This window comes from Cydia pomonella, chromosome 5 (genome assembly GCF_033807575.1).
Source record: "Cydia pomonella isolate Wapato2018A chromosome 5, ilCydPomo1, whole genome shotgun sequence".
NCBI lineage: Eukaryota > Metazoa > Arthropoda > Insecta > Lepidoptera > Tortricidae > Cydia > Cydia pomonella.
This window is the reverse complement of record NC_084707.1, coordinates 20,310,894-20,333,001: the sequence shown is the minus strand read 5'-3', so window position 1 is coordinate 20,333,001 and position 22,108 is coordinate 20,310,894. Positions and strand designations below refer to the sequence as shown.

The 22,108-nt window shown below is 39.0% G+C and overlaps 1 protein-coding gene across 1 annotated transcript; it reads right to left on the bottom strand.

Moving 5' to 3' along the window:
• Positions 1 to 7,230: 7,230 nt before the first annotated feature.
• LOC133518049 (WD repeat and FYVE domain-containing protein 2) lies at positions 7,231 to 21,989 on the bottom strand. The gene is made up of 9 exons (XM_061851611.1): positions 21,669 to 21,989; positions 20,201 to 20,381; positions 19,478 to 19,644; positions 18,856 to 18,969; positions 18,549 to 18,674; positions 17,549 to 17,745; positions 11,869 to 12,010; positions 11,529 to 11,622; positions 7,231 to 10,142 (listed from the first exon to the last, which is right to left on the bottom strand). The coding sequence occupies exons 1-9, from the start codon at positions 21,827 to 21,829 to the stop codon at positions 10,068 to 10,070; spliced, it is 1,257 nt and encodes a 418-aa protein (XP_061707595.1). The 5' UTR covers positions 21,830 to 21,989; the 3' UTR covers positions 7,231 to 10,067.
• Positions 21,990 to 22,108: the final 119 nt, after the last annotated feature.

Here is a 22,108-nt window from a genome sequence, read left to right as displayed (position 1 = left end):
GTGCCATTCACAATGGCGCGCAGATTTGTCGAAACCAACCTTTAATAATATAACAATACGAGTCAAGGCACACGTCTTCGTGAATGACACGATTTATAACCTTTTAAACTCTACATCAGTACGTTTTATGTAACATGTATATCCGGACAAGATAGTTTCTTTAAAATGTATTAACATGTAGTTTAGTTTACGTAATTAAATTATAAAATAAATTATATGTCCGTACTTAATTTTACCGTATAAAATGCCTTCTAATAAACCCTATGCTCACTTCTGTGCAGCTCTTTTTAAAGCTAAAACGTAGTCACTTAATCAAAATCGCCTTCTGCAATGAGTATTTAATCACATTGAAACTTTTGGTTTATGCAACATTAGTGTGTTAAAGGTTGATATAAATAAACGCATAGATTATCTATATTTTTATTGGCATAAAAACTTTAAAGCGACCTAAAAGTATACATGTTAATTACACAGTGACTATCTTACAGTATGACTTTACAAACACAATGTAAGCTTTGCGAATAAAAAAATAAAATCTATTAAAACGACTTAAAATAACGCACCTTTTTACACGATATATATTTCTCGTGGCTTTGAAAACAAAAGGCGAATATAATTTATAACAATTTGTGCCATTTTCAACCAAAAGGGTACTTATTGTCGGTTTTCAATAAGGAGCTATTTCCATTTAACTTCAATTTGAAATCAACCTTATTGTCAACCGACAATATGGTAACTTTTGGTTGAAAACATCACATTTAGTGAACGCTTATGACCAAAAGCGATACTAGAACAAAATCATAATTTACATAATAGTTAGGACAATAGACATTGCCCGAGATTAATAAATATGTAATTATATACTCTGATCACAGTGATATGATAAAGTGTCTTGCAAATGTATGTCTTACTGCGTTGATATAAGAACTTTGGCAATAATCATTTATCATATTACTCTGATACTCCTAGTGCTTAACTATGTTAACATTTGGCAATACACATTAAAAGCATGACATTTCTATACATTTGTATATTTAATGTACGTATGTAACAAGCGATTTCCTTGTTCACAATTGTTTCCTAAAAAAATAAGTATTTATACATTTATATTAAAAACATTGAAAGATTCACACAAAAAGTTTGAATATAAAGATACTTTTGTACACAAAATTTACTATAAATTATTTTTCAATTGGTCCACACCGACAACAAGTGCATCAGTGCATTATGATGTTAGTACGATTTCGAAAAATGACGTTTTTTTAGTAAGTAAAGCTTTTTAAAATTTTACCAAGCAGTGGTGAATCAATATAACACTTGAAAAATATTTCTCTATTAGATACTTAGTACGGAATTACGCAAATGAACGTCCGCTTAAATAATTAATTAACGCACGTAATTTTATTCTTAGACGACGTTCTAAAGAGGAAACAGTAGGTAATACACGCACTGATACCAATATATATATAGAAATATAATCCAATTTATCCTACACGAGGCAAAAGGAATAATGATTGCAGTCGGGAATAATTATTGCAGACGATTCATCCTTACTTGTCTTTTTATTTCTCTTTTTGAATTAGTTGCTTCGTTTATAAATATTGGACATTCTTACACAAATTGACTAAGCCCCACAGTAAGCTCAAAAGGCTTGTGTTGTGGGTACTCAGACAACGATAAACATAATATATAAATACTTAAATACATAGAAAACACCCATGACTCAGGAACAAACATCTGTGTTCATCACTCATATTGATGCCATTACCGGGATTCGAACCCAGGACCATCGGCTTCATAGGCAGGGTCACCCACTCGGCCAGAGCGGTCATCAAAAAGGGTAGGTCGGTTTATTTAGGTATTAAGTATGATGTAAAGAGTCAAAACTAGGAGTGCACAGCTGCGTGTGCGTGACGTGCATCTGTGCGTGCGCTAAACTATTGGAGCCGTGCACGCACACGTCACGCAAACGGTATGCCGTCTCTCATAAGGGTCTGCACACGCATCCGGTGTGCAGGGGCGTATTTTAAAATTTAGGGCCCCGGGCCAATAAGTTTCGCCGCCGCGAACAAAATAACGATTTAAATAAAAAATACATTGTTTTAATTATTACACCGCCCCTGGCAGGTTGGCGCCCCGGGCAATGTGCTTGGCCTTAGGGTAAATACGCCCCTGCCAGTGTGCACAGTCCTTAACACTAAATTTTCAGGCTGTCAGAATGCTCGGCTGTGACAATTGCTCGCTGTGTTGTTTCTGTACGTATCTATTCTGTGGTAAAAAAAAAGAAAATATAGACAAATAGGAACTGTCCACACATTACTAAAAACGAGTAAGGGTGAATTGATTACAGGTAACGGAGCTATGCTGATTCTACAAGTGGATTTATTGTCCAAAGAATAGGCCCCCCATTCACAGATTGTATAACCAATAAATAGCAAGTCAAATTTTTAATATACATATTATTATAACTAGCTAGTCGAACACACGTTGCAACAAATGCAATTACCTATATCAAAGTGTATGGGGGACCTTAGTATTTATACCACATTTATTAACAAAATCTCTAAACCAGCACCGTACAAATTGTGTATGTTGTCAGATGGACCTCCCTTTTATCCAACACAACGCAAGTTATTAAGCTCCACCTGACTGAAATAAATAATTTTGACAAGCAACATCTTTGGCAAATCCTTTCGTAGATGTTCAATAACTTTAATAAAAACGGACTCAATTCTTGACGTTGTAGTCGCATTTAGAGTCTCCTCACATATATCGGCAAAAGTCGATAGAATAAAGCTTTAGGGGTCGTCCTAATACAACGCGACTACGCGATTGTCGCAAGTTCGCGCGAATTTTACTCGCGCGAACGCGCGATCAAACATATTGAACTCGAATAGATGTCCTAATTGGTCGCGCGATTGTCAATTAGGACAAAATCGTCATCGGCAGACGCCTTGCGACACGCCGACTACTTTTTCGGTCTTATTGCGCAGACATAAAGCTATTTTCTATCGGCTTTTGCCGATTCCGCGTCGATATATATGGGGAGACCCTTACTTAATATGAACCTAAGTACAATTCACGAAAGCTGAAGTGTATTGATTTAAATGAACTAAATGATAACATCCTGATTTTATTAACTCATTCAATTGTAACATAGGAGAATATAGGTATTTGTACAATACGAGTAGACCCAACCAATTACCTCAATTAATAATCATAAAAGCTTTACCAAAATTAGGTGAACATTATTAAATATAATTTTAAATTAAAACTCGAAAACATATATTCCTTAGTATAATCAATTTTAATAATACTTTAAATTTAATAACATTTTATTCTTAAACAAGTTTAGTTACATTAGTGACTTTATTACGAACACGAATTTTGAAGAATTAAATATAACTCATTTTAATACATAATCTACATATCCTTTACTCAATACCAATGAAAACGGTACACTTTGGAATAATGTGTGTGTGTGTGTGTATGTATGTGGTAGCCATCAAACCCCGATATTCTCGCATTCTTAGTACCGCTGTCTTAACTCAAAACCTTGAGGTCAGTGCACTCTCTGTCGCACTTGTAAATTCGTATGTAAGTGTGACAGGGAGGCAATACGTCGCACATGGTTCGTGGTAGGCCCTCTGGAAATTCGAGGTTTAACTACAACATACACAGACGCAACAACATTTGCACTCAACTTATCAGCCAATAGGAACGCAGCGCAGCCGTGTTATTGGTAGAATGAGACTGCAATTAAAACCTTCATTGTAATTATAGCTGCGTCTCTCTCGGTTGTCGTGATAAGTTACTATGTCAGTAAAACACTTAGCAATATAAATCTCAAGTGTACTTTAAAACAACGCGTGCACATGAGATGACAGTTATTAACATAAAATATAACCGCATCTATACTATAAATTCTATAAATCATCGCGTATATATATTAATTCCTCCATACCTCTTATATTTCAGTTGTGGAAATGCAGTCATTCGTATAGTAATAATAAATTATACAGGTTGTTCCAAAAATGGTTTAATGCTGATTAATAAGTGAAAGAATTCCGTCTTTTATTTTTCTCTGTTCTGTTAAATGAGAGAAGTGTCTAGAGGTATAATTATAATAAACACTAGCGACCCGCCCCGCTTCGCACGGGTTACACAAACAAAGTATACACCTAAACCGTCCTCAATATTGTTTGGTGAATCACTCTATTGATTAGTGAAAACCGTATGGAAATCTGTTCAGTAGTTTTTGAGTTTATCGCGAACATATACACACAGATATACGCGGCCAGGGACTTCGTTTTATAAAGTGTAGTGACAAACCGGCCATTGTAGACGTGCCTCGGCCAAGGCGGCGCGCTCAGGCGAAGAAAACGCGCGCGCCGCCTCGGCCGAGGCACGTCTACACTGGCCGTTTCGTGCGCGAGGAAATTGCCTCGCACGTATGCTCGCTCTGTGTGGACCCTCCTATTTAAAGATTTAGACATGTAAAACCATACACATACATACATGCCATGAACACATGATTTTTAATTAGGATCACGCACGTTCGGCTCACACTTCACCATTTATACTTGCCTTCTCCGCTGTACTCAGAATTACATTTAAGAAAATAAATATACAAGGTGTAACAAAACCAGTGAGGATCCGTTTAAGGGCATATTCGTAATCGTGTAAAATGTAGATGAAAAATTTATTGACGCGTAATATTTTTGGCCTTGTATGGAGAGTTGGCCGATTTGGACGACCTGCCCCATAGAAAAAAAAAAAACAATAAAGTGTTAAATATCAAAAAGTGGTGCCATCTTATTGGGCATCGGCTAAACCTTTGGCCTTTGGTCTATTAGATGGCGCCACTTTTGATATTTAACAAATTTAACACATATCTGTGAAAGAATAAGGATCAAAGTCAAATGGCGTTCTAAAAGTTTTAATCACCTGTCGAAAGAGTAAATTTAATGTGGCTACAAAGTTTTCTTTGACAATCCACCTCTATTTCAAATTCTCTTTGCTGTGAAAATCGTCAGGTGATAACAAAAACTCACTAATTGCAAAAATATAGGTACATAAAAACACCATTCAGAGGCCGTGAGTTCAAGTCTCACCCAAGGAAGTAATTATTCCACTTTTAAATTTATTCTAAGCTTTACATAAAAATAATCTTGTCCACTACACTATGGCACTGATTTTTTTATGATATAACTGGCGAACGAGCATACGAAGCGCAATAAGATAAGCAAATACCGTGACACATGGACACCCACAACTCTGTATTGCAAGCGCGTTGCCGGGGGTTAAGATAAGAGCACGGCCTTTTGTTTTTTTTGGGTTAGTAATTAGAGTTTCGTTGTATGTATCTTATTCGTTTGCTGTGTGCATCACTAACCTCGACAATTAGATATTTTGCGAGTGGGTCATTATCTGCTTTAACCGTTTTTTTATAAGTATTAAAAAAACAAGCAATAATACTATTTTTAAGGAAGTATAGTGGAAACCCGCCGAAAAAATCTCTCCATGAGGAAATACCAGTTTTTTGTCGTCTCGAATCTCGGTCGGTCAGTAACTGCGATCAAACGAAGATGATCAAGCGATTTTGTAAGACACAGGAATTTCAATCATATCTAATTAATCGTAAGGTTCAGATCAGGTCCAAAAAGTTCTGAGTGGGAGTTGTTAGTTACTAATGTTCAGAAGATTAGCCGGTCTGGCCTAGTGGGTAGTGACCCTGCCTATGAAGCCGATGGTCCTGGGTTCGAATCCCGGTAAGGGCATTTATTTGTGTTATTAGCACAGATATCTGTTCCTGAGTCATGACTGATGTTTTCTATGTATCTAAGTATGGATTTGTTTATATAAGTATATATATCGTCGCCTAGTACTCATAGTACAAGCTTTGCTTAGTTTGAGGCTAGGTCGATCTGAGTAAGATTGTCCCCAATATATTTATTTAATATTATTGTGAATATATCTGCTGTTTCATACGATTATAATTAATCTAAATTAGACCTTATTACACATACCACTTAGTTATACAGGGTGACATCGGCAATCTGATAAAAATGACAAAACGCGATATTTCGTTTGTCTCAAACGGTAACCGCGTAGTTAATAATGCATCGGACAACAAAATATTAAATACATCGACCAATATGAAACCCGTACTTCACACCCCGTCAGGTGACAACCAGAAGCAACTAATGACAGAAAAGAAAAAACAAAAATTAACCTTATTTTGGTACAAGCACGGTTCACTATCTCTTAAGCGCGCGGTTGTATTAAGCGATACGCGCAGCGTTGAACGCATACCATCACGGAATGTAGGGAAAATGACAATGCGCTTACCGCTGCGTTTATCGCGTAAAACAATATACGGTCATTAGATTATCTGATTTAAAATGGGTGTGCGGCAAGCGTTTGACGCTACGTTCATCGCATAAAACAACCGCGCGCTTTAAGGCCCTGGTCTGCAACAAACGCCATAGATCGCGTCCGGCGTGACGCTATACGCGACGTACGAATGCATCCTATGTAAATACACTATAGTAGTCTCTCTCACACGCCAGACCCAGCGCACGGCGTCTGGCGTGGCGACAGGGCCTAACACATTCAGTGCCGAAAACCCGACTATCGGGCATTTTATGACTTCGGTCCTAGGCCGGACGACCTGATAGTCGGGATCAATGGGCAGTCAATGTATTAAATATCGATACGGGCAAAGTGTCAAAAATATGTATACACGACCTTATTGCATATATATTAAGTGTGTACATATTTTTGACACTTTGTCCGTATCGATTATTAACTGTGTTACAGTTTTATATGACTACATTTTTGTGTGGCTCGGATGTCTTGTTTGGCTGGATGGCAATGAATGTGTTAACTACCCTCAGTCACCTGACGATCTCATTCCCTTCGCTTATTTCTTACCTAAGAAGAATATACTATTGAGAAGACGTAACAATTTAAACTCGTGCTAAACATTATCCTTGACTTTAGCAATTCACACGCCGTGTGGTCCGCACAGGATATTTAATGTTTGTTTACTTAAAATTTGGGCGTTAATTATCAAGACAAAAAAAATCTTGTGTCGTGAGAGATTGACTAGATATTGTAGGAATAAAAGTGCAAATGATAACATTGGTGTTTTTATGACCCACTCACAAAATATCTCAAGACAATTTTAGTAAATCTCAAAGCAAAGCTACTATCTCGGACGATCGATATTCGAAATTTCATTGATATGTAATAGTTTTCAATTGTTTGGTGGAATTAAATATAATGTCCGTGTTTCATCAACAATATTAATTGCCATTCAGTTTCCTTAAATGTACTTAGCCATCCCGAAGTTAACGGAGTTTAAAATAAACAGTTTTATATTTTTACAAACGAATGTATCCAAAGAAGCTGATTTCCATACTTCAATTGAAAGTGAACCTTATATAAATAAACTTAAGTTACAATTTAGATAAAAAAAAAAACTTTAGAAAAGCAGTTAGTAATCAAATTATCTCTGAAGGGGAAAGGATCAGTCTTAGTAGTAGGCTGGACAAAAACTCATTGAAACGTTCGTTGGACCATTAATAAGATATATTTTAAAACAATCATTCCAATAAACAATTCCATAAATATTTAATTCATTATTTCTAGAAGGTAAATATTTAATATCCCTTCGAACGGCGCTAGTATAGCGTTTATCGTTCTATCCCTTTCGCACTTAACTGGTTGAAAAGAGAACGAAAAACTGAACTAGCCTTGGGTTGATTCGCTAGTCAAACCCGATAAATACGCTCTATCTATATTCATAAACTACGCTATAATCGATTTTTACAATCGAAGTAACCACCTGCCTATGAACACTTAATATACATTGATATAAATTACACTAATTTCATGAAAGTATGTGTTAAAGCAAAGAGAATTTCAAATAGAGGCGGATTGTCAAAGGAAATTTTGTAGCCACAGTAAATTTGCTGCCATCTTTCGACACATGATTAAAACTTTTAGAACGCCATTTGACTTTGATCCTTATTATTTCAATGATATATGTCAAATTTGTTAAATATCAAAAAGTGGCGCTATCTTACCGGGCATCGGCTAAAGGTCGTGACGCCATCGCTCGACACGATGCCGCCATATTTTTGGCCTTTAATGGCGCCACTTTTTGATTTTTAACTAAATTAACACATATCAGTGAAATAATAAGGATCAAAGTCAAATGGCGTTCTAAAAGTTTTAATCATGTGTCGAAAGATGGCTGTAAATTTACTGTGGCTACAAAATAATCTACCTCTATTTCAAATTCGCTCTGGCTAAAGTAAGTACGCTATGCAAGAAGAATTTCGTACATTGACCCACCATTTCTTCGCGCCTAGCGTTCTTACTTAAAAAGTAACATGCTTTCATGAAACGGGCCCCAATTATCTTAAGCACTGGATGAAAATGTGGTGGAAAGTATGAAAGATTTACATATATTCATACATATATCTAACCACGAATCTATTGTCAGATGCATAAGAGATTTAAGCTTTTGTCAGAATAAGCCATACCGCCACCACTATTTTCACTAGCTGCTCGATATACAGGGCCCTATCTTACAAAGTTTAAGTTTAAGACTTGCAAAATGGTAACCTTCAGCAAAGTAAAATAGGGCCTTGTTGTTTTTGCTTCTCTCGGCAAGAGCGGGACGAATGAGAGACTATCTCGCTCACACAGGTGTAACAACGTTTCAGCAACTCTCAGTACAGCCGCCAATAGATATATCGGAAACGAGGTGCACCAAAACATCTGAGCAGGCACTCCAGCGCCTTGACAATAGAGGCGTGTTCAGATATTTGTGACCACCTCGGCCGCTCCGATATATGTGATGGCGACTGTACATATTTTTAATATCCAGTTTAGCGAGTTTGATATTTTTTATGAAACTTACTGTCGAGTTCATAAATATGAGTAAATTTTTTCGCCTTATTACAATGGATTAAGGTGAAGAAATATATACATATTTATGAACTCGACTGTACAATAAGGTGGGTGAACAAAAATATGGTCTGTTCATAATTTCGCTAGCTACTACATAGTCATGTGCAATGCAATTATGATCTTAAAACTAGGTGTTAAAGTTCAGATTACAATGCAGGACCAGGATTTGTTTGTTAATGAATCAGTCGCTTAATGTCAAGTTATAACGACCCATTATTTACTACGAATGGTTTGATCGCTCAGTCCGTATCCGTATCGCAATTACTCGCGATTAGTAATTGATAATGACGCCATCTATGTAATGCTGTATAAAACCTTCATTGATTATGTCACAATTAATCGATAATTATTAATAATTAGAGAAGGACGTTTCATGTTGCGACTATTCAACCGATCCATAGACACAAGCCATAGTACCATGTCGCTGGCCCAATATAACAAAGTTCTATGTTTCACTTTTATCGAACTGAAATTTGAACAGTATTGAGTCGAATTTCAACTATCTTGAAAATATAACATAGAACCCTGTAATATTGCGCCAGCGATGTGACATTTAACCCTTAATGTATGACTCTGGCGATCCTCATATTGGTAAGTTTTCATTAGTGTCCGACCGAAGATTCGGTTCCGGTATTAGGCATAAAAATCACGTTCGGAAGGTTTGGCTTCGGCTAAAAAAACTGCCGAACCGCTCGCATAAAAAACATATTTGAAATTAGAGCAAAACCGAACATTCGGTTCCAACAAAAAATCTGGTTTCAATCGGACACTAAGTTTCCCGTTACAATCACTTCTTTCATATCTGGAAAATCACTGCATACAAACTGCAACAATCTCAACTGTCCATCGGTAGACCTTATGCCTTTTGTAACAAGGTCCACCGATGGACAGTTAACAGTGTGGGCGATGGTACTAACCTTAGCCAAATTTACAACTGTATATGATAAAGAGAAATATGGATCGGTTGCCAAATAAGAGCGTTACCGCGAAAATCGAAGTGGAAAGTTCATCTCCATAAAGAATAGATAAACGAATTTCGACTTTCGGTGTATACGGTTAGAGTTGAGAGTGGCGACTCACGGCTACTGGTCGCTGGGGCCGGCGCGCGGCGCGGGCGCGAGCAGCGCGGACACGTCCCACACCTTGATGACGCGGTCCTGTAAGATGATACATAATGGTACATTCGTACAACGGGAATATAAAAGAAAGCATTTTGCATATTGTCTCGTGCATCCGTTCACATAGGCGAGGAAAGATATGAATTAAGGATAAATCTAGAAAAAACCGGACAAGTGCGAGTAGGACTCGCCCACAGAGGGTTCCGTACTTTTTAGTATTTGTTGTTATAGCGGCAACAGAAATACATCATCCGTGAAAATTTCAACTGTCTATCTCTATCACGGTTCGTGAGATACAGCCTGGTGACAGACGGACGGACGGACGGACGGACTGACAGACAGACAGACAGACAGACAGACAGACAGACAGACAGACAGACGGACGGAAAGCGGAACCTCAGTAATAGGTCGCGTTTTACCCTTTTGGTACGGATACGGTAGCCTAAAAACAAGAGCAATCGATTGGTGGAATTTCGTTAGAGGACAAGAACACTCGAAAGCTCTAAATCAAAGGGTCCAACAGTAAAATTGTGGCACTAAGTTGATCCGTGTAAAATTGTCCTACCTATATTGTTTTCAACGCATTCGCCGCTGAGCTACGGTCGTAGCGCTGCGTTGTAGCCGATAACATGGGTTTCCCGGTATGTAGCAAAATTACAACGTGTCGTAATTAGCGCTGAATGGGTTAACTGCCAAGGAGCTTCTAAGGCTCAAAAGACACATGCGCAGTGACAAGAATACTGACAGGACAATGCAAGTTGAACTGTTGAACAAACACGTTTCTAATTGGAAATAAACAAGACGCGGCGTGCAGTTTCTGCCAGGAGTCAGAGGAGACTGCAATGCACACTTGTTTTTGCTTGTATGTAAATTCCATGTTGACGTGTAAAAGTGCTATTTGCTGAATTAGTGTTGAAGTTGAATTCTCTATTCCCGCGGACCACTAATGTCAAAAAGAAATACATACTTTTAGGGCGGCACGTATTGCAACCTTATGAGGTACACAGCATTACGGCCCAAAGAATATTGAATTTCCTAAATTCAACGGGCATTAGTAATGAACTTTAAAGGCCGCTACAATAGATTAATACTTGGTCGATTTCGTGGCATTACATTATACTTTTGTTTTTGTTATACTACGTAATTTGTCTTGTTTGTGTTTACGAATAAAATAATTATATTCTATTCTATGTGACACTCAAAAAGGCCCACGAACACCACAATATAAAATAAGGATAAAAACGATTTTGCACTTTTTTTCCTTTTCATGTTCTCTTTATGGGTATTACGTATGAGTTTTCATAAAGTTGATTGGTGAGCCTATTCATTTGTGTTTTAATTTATCCAATCTCAATTTAGAAGTGAACTAAGTCTATTCTATTGATTTAGCAAGTTTGTATGTTTAATAGACAATTTTTCTTTTACCTTGCCCGCCGTCACCATGCGCCCCGTCGCCTCGTCCACGAACAGCGATGCCACGGCGTGTTTCATGTCGTGGAACGATGCGAGGGACTCGCGGCTGCAACAGATACAGAATTTTAATTAAAACATTTCTGGAAATACTATCACTAAATTAAATCATACGAGCACTGAAGCAATACTAAAGAAAAGAAAGTAAAAATTGCAAGGGACCCACCAATTATATATTTATTCATATGTGTAATTCGATTCCATTAGGTCTGCTATAAACAAATTTCCAAATGGGGAGAATTTCAGCGAGAGCATTTATCCTAAATCAGCAGCATTAATGTCTAAAAGTACTCACGGTTCGTGTCGTAATGTCTCGTAGCAGGCGGTGCACACGCGCTGCGGGAACTCGAAGCCCATGACAGGCAGGGGCAGGCGGTGCGGGGAGCACGTCGCGCACACTGCGGCGCCGCACCAGCGGCAGTGGTGCTGGCGAAGCCCTGCAGTTACAGAACAGTCAATAGCGATAACTTTAGTCACACGGATGTAAAAGGATAATCAAAATTCAATTCTAAATTTAAGAAATCAAAGTCGTTTCTTGGCTGGCATATTTAGACCCCTGCGTGAGCGAGAGAACTTTAACACATCCAGTGCCACGAGCGTAGCCGATTACATGCGAATTCTCGTATATACCGAAAAGCGACTATGAAGAGAGCGCCCGCCTAGCGGGTCACTGGTAATGAATACGATAATGGAATATCAGAATTCGAAAAATAGTCAATGGGAAAGACTGACTTTAAGAGCCCTTAATCCTTGGAGCGTTCTCCGATTTCACGAAATAACGCTCGATAGATGGCGTTGGCGCTCGGTACGCGAGCGCCGGCAACGCGACGCGCGTTTCAATGCAGACTACAATAATCTTGATAGTTTTCAATATAATTTCAAGCAACATTAATTTTAGTGTCATTTGATATCATATGGGCACTCTTTATTTTATTGTATATGCACAGTAGTTTTTTTTTTTTTTTATGTACACTACTACTAAGTGTACAGACTACAGAGTGTACTATAACCCTTGCTCTTTATTCTGTCTCTTTCACACCAATGGAAAATGAAGAAGTTACTAAATGACTGCAGGTATAAATAAAGTATATTAGTGCGATAGAGAGACAGATAGTGTTTCGTTGTCGTATCGTAAACGATTGGCATGTTGGCCACACACTTGCTTAGTGCCTAGCCAAAATACCAATCGTTTGCGTATATTAGTGCGATAGAGAAAGAGTAGTGTTTCGTTGTCGTATCGTAAACGATTGGCATGTTGGCTACGCACCCATGATACCTAGCCAAGAAGCCAATCGATTGCGCATATTAGTGCGATAGAGAGACAGATAGTGTTTCCTTGTCGTATCGTAAATGTTTGGCATGTTGGCTACGCACCCATGCTGCCCAGCCAAGATGCCAATCGTTTGTGCATATTAGTACGAGAGAGAGACAGATAGGGTTTCGTTGTCGTATCGATTGGCATGGTGGCTACGCACCCATGCTGCGTAGTCAAGATGCCAATCGTTTGCGCACATTAGTGCTATAGAGTTTCAGTGTTATTTGAAATCACGTTAGGGTTTGTATTATTATTTTTGACCCGAATGAAGTCCATCCAGGTTCTTATGATGGAGTCAGGAGTTGGTCACCAGAACTCCTAATCTACTCATTATAATTCCATCGTGCTTGGGCTCAAAAGATTTGCCCTGACGAACACCATCGATCTAGATGAGGTCCAGGGTCTCATGACGGAGTCAGGAGTTGGTCACCAGAACTCCCCAGAACTCCTAATCAACTCATCATAACTCCATCGAGTTTGGGCTCAATAGATTTACCCTGATGAGCACCATCAATCTAGATGAAGTCCAGGGTCTCATGATGGAGTCAGGAGTAGGTCACTAGAACTCCTAATCTACTCATTATAATTCCATCGTATTCGAGCTCAATAGATTTGCCCTGACGAGTACCATCGATCTAAATGAAGTCCAGGGTCTCATGATGGAGTCAGGAGTTGTTCACCAGAACTCCTAATCTACTCATTATAATTCCATCGTGTTTGGGCTCAAAAGATTTGCCCTGACGAGTACCATCGATCTAGATGAAGTCCAGGGTCTCATGATGGAGTCAGGAGTTGGTCACCATAATTCCTAATCTACTCATCATAACTCCATCGTGTTTGGGCTCAATAGATTTGCCCTCACGAGCACCATCAATCTAGATGATGTTCAGGGTCTCATGATGGAGTCAGGAGTTGGTCACTAGAACTCCTAATCTACTCATTATAATTCCATCGTGTTTGGGCTCAAAAGATTTGCCCTGACGAGTACCATCGATCTAGATGAAGTCCAGAGTCTCATGATGGAGTCAGGAGTTGGTCACCATAATTCCTAATCTACTCATCATAACTCCATCGTGTTTGGGCTCAATAGATTTGCCCTCACGAGCACCATCATTCTAGATGATGTTCAGGGTCTCATGATGGAGTCAGGAGTTGGTCACTAGAACTCCTAATCTACTCATTATAATTCCATCGTGTTTGGGCTCAAAAGATTTGCCCTGACGAGTACCATCGATCTAGATGAAGTCCAGGGTCTCATGATGGAGTCAGGAGTTGGTCACCAGAACTCGTAATCTATTTATCATAACTCCATCGTGTTTGGGCTCAATAGATTTACTCCGACAAGCACCATCAAATTACCATTATGATGAATAGATTAGGAGTTCTGGTGACCAACTACTGAGTCCATCATGAGACCCTCGACTTAATCTAGATCGATGGTGCTCGTCAGGGCAAATCTATTGAGCCCAAACACGATGAGGTTATGATGAGTAGTTTAGGAGTTCTGGTGACCAACTTCTGACTCCATCATGAGACCCTGGACCTCATCTAGATCGATGGTGTTCATCAGGGCAAATCTATTGAGCCCAAACACGATGGAGTTATGATGAGTAGATTAGGAGTTCTGGTGACCAACTCCTGACTCCATCATGAGACCCTGGACCTCATCTAGATCGATGGTGCTCATCAGGGCAAATCTTTTGAGCCCAAACACGTTGGAATTATAATGAGTAGATTAGGAGTTCTAGTGACCAACTCCTGACTCCATCATGAGACCCTGGACTTTATCTAGATTGATGATGCTCGTCAGGGCAAATCTATTGAGCTCGAACACGATGAGGTTATGATGAGTAGATTAGGAGTTCTGGTGACCAGCTCCTGACTCCATCATGAGACCCTGGGCCTCATCTAGATCGATGGTGTTCATCAGGGCAAATCTATTGAGCCCAAACACGATGGAGTTATGATGACTAGATTAGGAGTTCTGGTAACCAGCTCCTGACTCCATCATGAGACCCTGGACCTCATCTAGATTGATGGTGCTCGTCAGGGCAACTCTATTGAACCCAAACACGATGGAGTTATGATGAGTAGATTAGGAGTTCTGGTGACCAGCTCCTGACTCCATCATGAGACCCTGGACCTCATCTAGATTGAAGGTGCTCGTCAGGGCAACTCTATTGAGCCCAAACACGATGGAGTTATGATGAGTAGAGTAGGAGTTCTGGTGACCAACTCCTGACTCCATCATGAGACCCTGGACCTCATCTAGATCGATGGTGCTCATCAGGGCAAATCTTTTGAGCCCAAACACGTTGGAATTATAATGAGTAGATTAGGAGTTCTAGTGACCAACTCCTGACTCCATCATGAGACCCTGGACTTTATCTAGATTGATGATGCTCGTCAGGGCAAATCTATTGAGCCCGAACACGATGAGGTTATGATGAGTAGTTTAGGAGTTCTGGTGACCAACTCCTGACTCCATCATGAGACCCTGGGCCTCATCTAGATCGATGGTGTTTATCAGGGCAAATCTATTGAGCCCAAACACGATGGAGTTATGATGAGTAGATTAGGAGCTCTGGTGACCAGCTCCTGACTCCATCATGAGACCCTGGACTTCATCTAGATTGATGGTGCTCGTCAGGGCAACTCTATTGAACCCAAACACGATGGAGTTATGATGAGTAGATTAGGAGTTCTGGTGACCAGCTCCTGACTCCATCATGAGACCCTGGACCTCATCTAGATTGAAGGTGCTCATCAGGGCAACTCTGTTGAGCCCAAACACGATGGAATTATAATGAGTAGATTAGGAGTTCTAGTGACCAACTCCTGACTCCATCATGAGACCCTGGACCTCATCTAGATCGATGGTGTTTGTCAGGGCAAATCTTTTGAGCCCAAACACGATGGGATTATAATTAGTAGATTAGGAGTTCTGGCGACCAACTCCTGACTCCATCATGAGAACTTGGACTTCATCCGGGTCAAAAATAATAATGCAAACCCTAACGTAATTTCAAGTGAAAATGCGTTTTTCAGAAAATCGCAGCCAAATAACACTAGACCTTACTCATAGTGTTGTGTTCCTGCCGGTGAGTAAGGTTGCCAGAGCTCAACGAGGGGAGGGAGGGGGTTAGGGTCGGCAACGCGCATGTAACTCCTCTGGAGTTGCAGGCGTACATATGCGGGCCGTATGCTTGTTTGCCACCGACTTAGTATTAAAAAAAAGTAACACTGAAAATCCATCAATAAGCGAGTCTGTTAGGCATACTGTAAAAAATGAACTTTTATTAAGATTTTCTAATCGCAGTATATAGCACTTCTCGGAACTTCGTAGCTGATTACGATCGCAACGAATGCCTGACAATCGAGCACAGGTCCGTCCTCTAAGCGCGCTCCGCGCGGACTGAGAGCGGGGCGTCGCTGCTGCGTGATTTATACGTGTTTTAAAAAAATATAAATTTACGGCAATGTAGGTCCCATAGTTACGATTTTTTTTTTATAGGTTAACATAAAGTTACAGTTTGCTATAATATTATTTTTAAAGCAAAATATGCGTACAATTTGCGGAAATAAAATATAATAAAACCCTGTTTTCGCCAAAAAAATGAAGAAAACTCGGAAGGTATTTTATCAGTTTTTTCAAATGAATCTTCGATTGTTAATCATTCCAGCCCCTCGTACGAGATATGTTGAATCAAATTGTAGTCATTGATGTACCAAATGATTCTTGTTTATAGCAAAATTGAGAACCGAAACGCCACATCTCACTGCAAAATTTGGAAAAGACTCCCAAAAAACCTCATTAAAAAAGAGGTTTAAAAGAGAAAATGAAAATTTGAACTGTTGGAGCCCCTAGTTTAGGAAACGATTATTTAAGTACGTTATCAGTTTTTGAATAAATACTAATAGTTACGTCGTAATCTTGAATGAAAAAGGAAGCATTTTACAAAATACGCTCGTCTGTAGGAATAAGGACTCTTAACACCTTGCATGACTATTTTAAACCAATTATAATTCCCTTTGGGCGTATGAACGCACCTCCGATTTTAGCGGCATTTATATGGAGGCATTCTACCTTTCATAGATCTAATGAGAGTACCTAATTACTCGGAGTTAGTATTTGAAGAAACTGCATACTCGTAGAATGTCTTTAAAAACAATTTCTGAAGGTACGTACCACTGCCGATATAAGTTACAGATGATGATGATTGTGATGTGTGATGTAACTGTCTAACCTAGCTGTTTTTTCTCTATCATACTGCCAAAACCATCGTTTCTAACTCTTAAATTACAATATGAAGTAATCTTATAAACGTCTAGTATTAGGTACTATTCATTGAGTAATTAAAAAATGCTTGAGTGTCTTCACATCACATATGAGGAAATCATTTTCATGTCCATGTTCGTATCCAAATCCATGTTCCTCGTCCTCATTCTCATTCTTTCTCATTTTCATCCTCAATCGTTGGAACGAGGTTAAGAAAGGGTCGTGACAGGTTTTCGTGACTTTTTTTCGCCTATCCCCCTTCCGCCAAGTCCGTACCGTCCGATAAGAAACTTCATTCTAATAAATCTTATCAGGTTATTACTCTCATGTACTCGCTGCATTGCGATATGGGATTATATTGTGGGGTTATTGTCAACTCACCAAGCTGCTTCTTCTCCATCATGGCGCGCACGTTCCATATGAAAGGCGCCCGGCACAGCTGGCAGAGGTCCGCCTCCCGCCACGCCGGGGTCTCGCGGCGCCGCACTCCCATCTCCCACACGCCGAGGGCGCCGTCCTCGCCGCCGGAGACTAGGCGCGTGCAGCTTCCGACGTACCAGAGGCCCGTTACTTTGTTGCTGTATGAAAAAAAAAGATTCAAACGCATTAATTTAACCCCATGATTGACTGGTAGAAGATGCTATGAGGAATAATGCCTGCCATTTGTACATTATTTTTGTATTTTCTGCAATACATTTTAAATAAAAAAAATCAATATTAGCAAATCGTACCATACCGTACCTATTATATAGACCAAAAGCGTATTACTTGTAATATCCACTACTCTATATTTCTATAGTCTGAGCGAGTGCCAACTTAATAAAATTGTGATATCGTGTCTGAAAGTCTGAATTAGTCTTTAGGGACGGTTGTAGTCTTCTCTGTGGTTAGTCTTAATCTGTGATCATAACTATGTATAATTTGCTAACGCTTTACTTCATGGGAAGTTTCAGTCTATCTTACTAAGTTAATCATTCCGTCGATTGTAATAAGTGCAACCGAACCTAAGACAATTATCAACTAGCGTAAATATAAATTATCGCACAGTACGATAGGTATTCCTTTTAGTGAATCATTAATTAGTGACAACTTTCCTGTGTGTAATTCATAGACCGTGCCCTTCTGTCCGCCGACGTCCCACACGATAACGGTCTGGTCGAAGGAACCGCTGAAAATTAGCTTTTAGGCCCAGTTTAACAAGCACTAGGCTAGTTGTGTATAGTGACTTACCTGTGCCCCTGTAATAATTTATAAGCAGTGCCCTTCTACCCGCCGATGTCCCACGCTATGATGATCTGGGCGAAGGAACCGCTGAAGAGTAGCTTTTAAGCCCAGTTCAACACTCCCTGACCTAGTTGTCTATATAGTGATAGTGACTTACCTGTGCCCCTGTAATTCATAGGCAGTGCCCTTCTGCCCTCCGATGTCCCATACTATGATGGTCTGGTCGAAAGAACCGCTGAAGAGGAGTTGCGGCTGCGGCGCCCAGTTCAACACGCGCACAGACCTGTTGACAATACCAAAAGTCAATATCACGTTTCATAAGGATTTCCCTATTAAACAACAGAATTGTTCTTTTACGGAGTTCGTATGTCAAGAATATCACTGACACTTTAGGCGGTTCTATGTACAACAAACCTATAAACTACTTAAATGAGTTTGTATATGACTTTGTAACTCTATCTTACCCGGTGTGTCCTTTAAGCGTGGTGACGAGTGTGGCACCATTGTTGTCTAACTTCAACATCGTTATCTGCCCGCTGTAATCGCCCACGAACGCGTATTTCGATTGAGAGTCGAACCTGCATACTGTTCAGGAATTTATTTCTATAGATTTGTAACAGAACAAAACTTTAATGGTTTTTCGGTATGCTCAATTAAATATCAGGCCATGAATTTATGAAGCGTGTCATAAGACACATAGGTTTTACATAAAGCACTAATTTGTAACATATTATGAAAATTTGATGTTTTTAATTCTGGATCCATTTTATTTATTTTTGGATCCAAAATAGCAAAAACAGAACCCTTACAGTTTCGTAATGTCAATCTGGCTATTTGTCCACCTGCTTGCGAATTAATTCAGTGACTATTACTAAACAGTTGTAATTTAGCATAAATATAAATCACCCACAAAGTGGGATACTATGAGTACTATGACGTAAATCAATAGTTAGGTCTTTCAAAAATAATATATGTAGTTCTTGAAAAATCGTTTAGGGATTCATTTGCGAAATAGTTTTAAGCTTATGCATGGCATACTCATCGAGACTAAGCCTCCAAATTAAAATCTCCATTAGAAAAGGATACTGTAAGGCCGTGCACCACGCCTCGAATGAGTACCCGCCGATCCTGCGTCCAGTCTCGCTGCAGTGGTACGAGAACAGCTTGTCGCGGCTCACCGACAGCACCCACTCACAGCCAAGCGAGAACTGGACTCCGGTCACTCGCGCCGTGTGCGCTAAATACTCGCGAGTCTGCCAAAGAAACGAAAGTCACTCGCATCTATAAGTAGAACATTTTTTGCGTTTAATGTCTGATAACGAAAACATGGCCCTAAATATACTTGGCGCCAATCCGTGGAGCAAGAGTTGGGTGTATTGGGTATGGGGTGGGAGGAGGTTACCCAAGCAGCCCATGACCAGAGTCAGCAGAAGAAAATGGTTCGAGCCCTATACCCCAGCAGGGGGTAACAGGAAGAAAAAAAAGAAGAATATCTGATATGGTAATTTATCTCAAATATAGTCTTATCAAATTTCATTAAGAACAAAAAAAATTTTTTTTTTAAATTATGTCTTAAGAATTCATATCCTCTATATAGTAACTCTTCAAGCGGCATATGTCGTTTTTGAGTTATAGGAATTTTGATTTAGTTCAATTAATCAAATTTGAAATTTAATGACACAATCAGTCGGGACCCGACCGCCTACCACTCCAAGGGCTAACAATTACAGGATTAACAATAAAGAGCAGGTGCTGTCAGATATTAGAACAATGTTGGCCAAACTTATACCAAAACCATTCTACACTTACAGGATTAATTCTATTACAATCTGTAGCTAGTGTGAACTCCGAGACGGTGCCATTCTCCTGGCCAATGAAGAGCTGACGGGTCTCAGGTGTGTAGAACATGGACGTACAGCCGGAGGGCATATACTGGCAGATACTTGGCCAGTACTGGCCTGAGTCTCTTTTTAGCCATACTCGGACTGTCCTGAAATAAAAAAATTGGTCCATGTCTTCAGGCAAAATTTTTAGGAAAGTAAACAGGTGGTTTGTGAAAAATATAGTGGTTTTATTATAATTATCAGTGGTGTAGCTGAACTAATCTAGCAGGGAAACCACACCTGTGAGACCCTTTTCAATGTGTATTCCCAAGGTAATAAAAAGGTTAAATTTGGGGGCTCCCTAAGTGCAATGCCCTATTCGCCCACGCCTAGCTAATAATTAGCACTGATAATTAGAGCCCTCCAATTGATTGAGATGGTTTATAAGGTACTTGCACAGTGGTTTTCTAGAATCCCTAATCCCTGTAGCTTGAGACTAAGTCCAGTTTGACTACTTATATTTTTTACTTAATGTGCATACACACTAATAAAGTGTATTTTTCCTTACGTGTTTTACTATGTAAACAAACATAACATTCTGATAATACAATTCATAGGCAATCTAGACTTTGTAATGTCAGATGATCCACTCCTTACTGCGATTATTGGTGAAAATCTTATTAGAAATTATATTTTTCAGTGGTTATTTAGATGATTTCAATACTTTGTTTTTAATTTAATTTGTTTAAGTGATGTTTTTGTTTAACATTTTAAGTGATGATTATTGTGTAATTCCAGAGGAAAGTGTCATAATGTCTTAGAGAAGTGTTTGTTGACATAATAGGACAAGTAAGGATGAATACACTTTACATACCAGTTGCACCAAGCCAAACCTTAAAGGTACACTTTACACAAGAGTAAACCAAATTAATTTTTCAAATACCATCAATACCATCATTGAAGTGTTAAAACTAAACAATGCTGATTATACTAACTGCTATGTTTACACTAAACCAATTATAAACATATCATATTACAGCCAACAGCAGCTATGTTAACATCAGCATATTTCGTTCAACTTCCTTTCAATTGTAAGAAAGATATATCTAAGTCAACTTCTAAAATATATAGTGACACCACCCATAACATGAATAACAAGCCATACAAGGAATCAATTAACATAATCATAAGAAATGTATCACATCTGAAATTCTCAAGGTTTCATGGATGAATAGGCTTTGTTCAGGGGCAAGACATATGGCACCTGTTATCTCAAAGATCAATTTAATACCGATTACAAACAGATGGTTTAGAGATAAAATGGAATAGTTTACAACTTTGAGGGTATGTGTAACATAAAATTACAACAACGTAGAAGAAAAGTACCCGCTTGAAAATCAGGCAGCGTAATCTAAAAGGGATATGGGCTAATTAAAATAAGCCAAAACTCTCACTTATCGTCGCAAACGCTAATTACTCCATCCTCGCCAGGAATAACAACCGCTGCGTTGACATCGTCTGTACATCCTTCCAATTTACTCAATAGGGCCGGTTTCTTCGTTGTTGAAAACCTGTCGTTAGGAGTTCTGGGTGCGGGCTTGATTTCAGCAGCCATTATAAATTATATTAAACAACAAATAAATATGAATTTCTATCCACCTCTTTACACAGAAAGAATAACGTCATTATATTTTGACGTTCCGGTTTAGGGGTGTTATTCTTGGAGCGAACGAATATCACTGGGATTAATATTAATAAAAAAAATAAACGCCAACTTTCCTGAAAAGCACGTTATTAGACAGTACTTAATTTAATAAATATAATTACAACTGAGAAAATGAAATGTTGCCTTTGTCAAATAAATTATTCGTATTCATAAATTTTACTTGTAAGT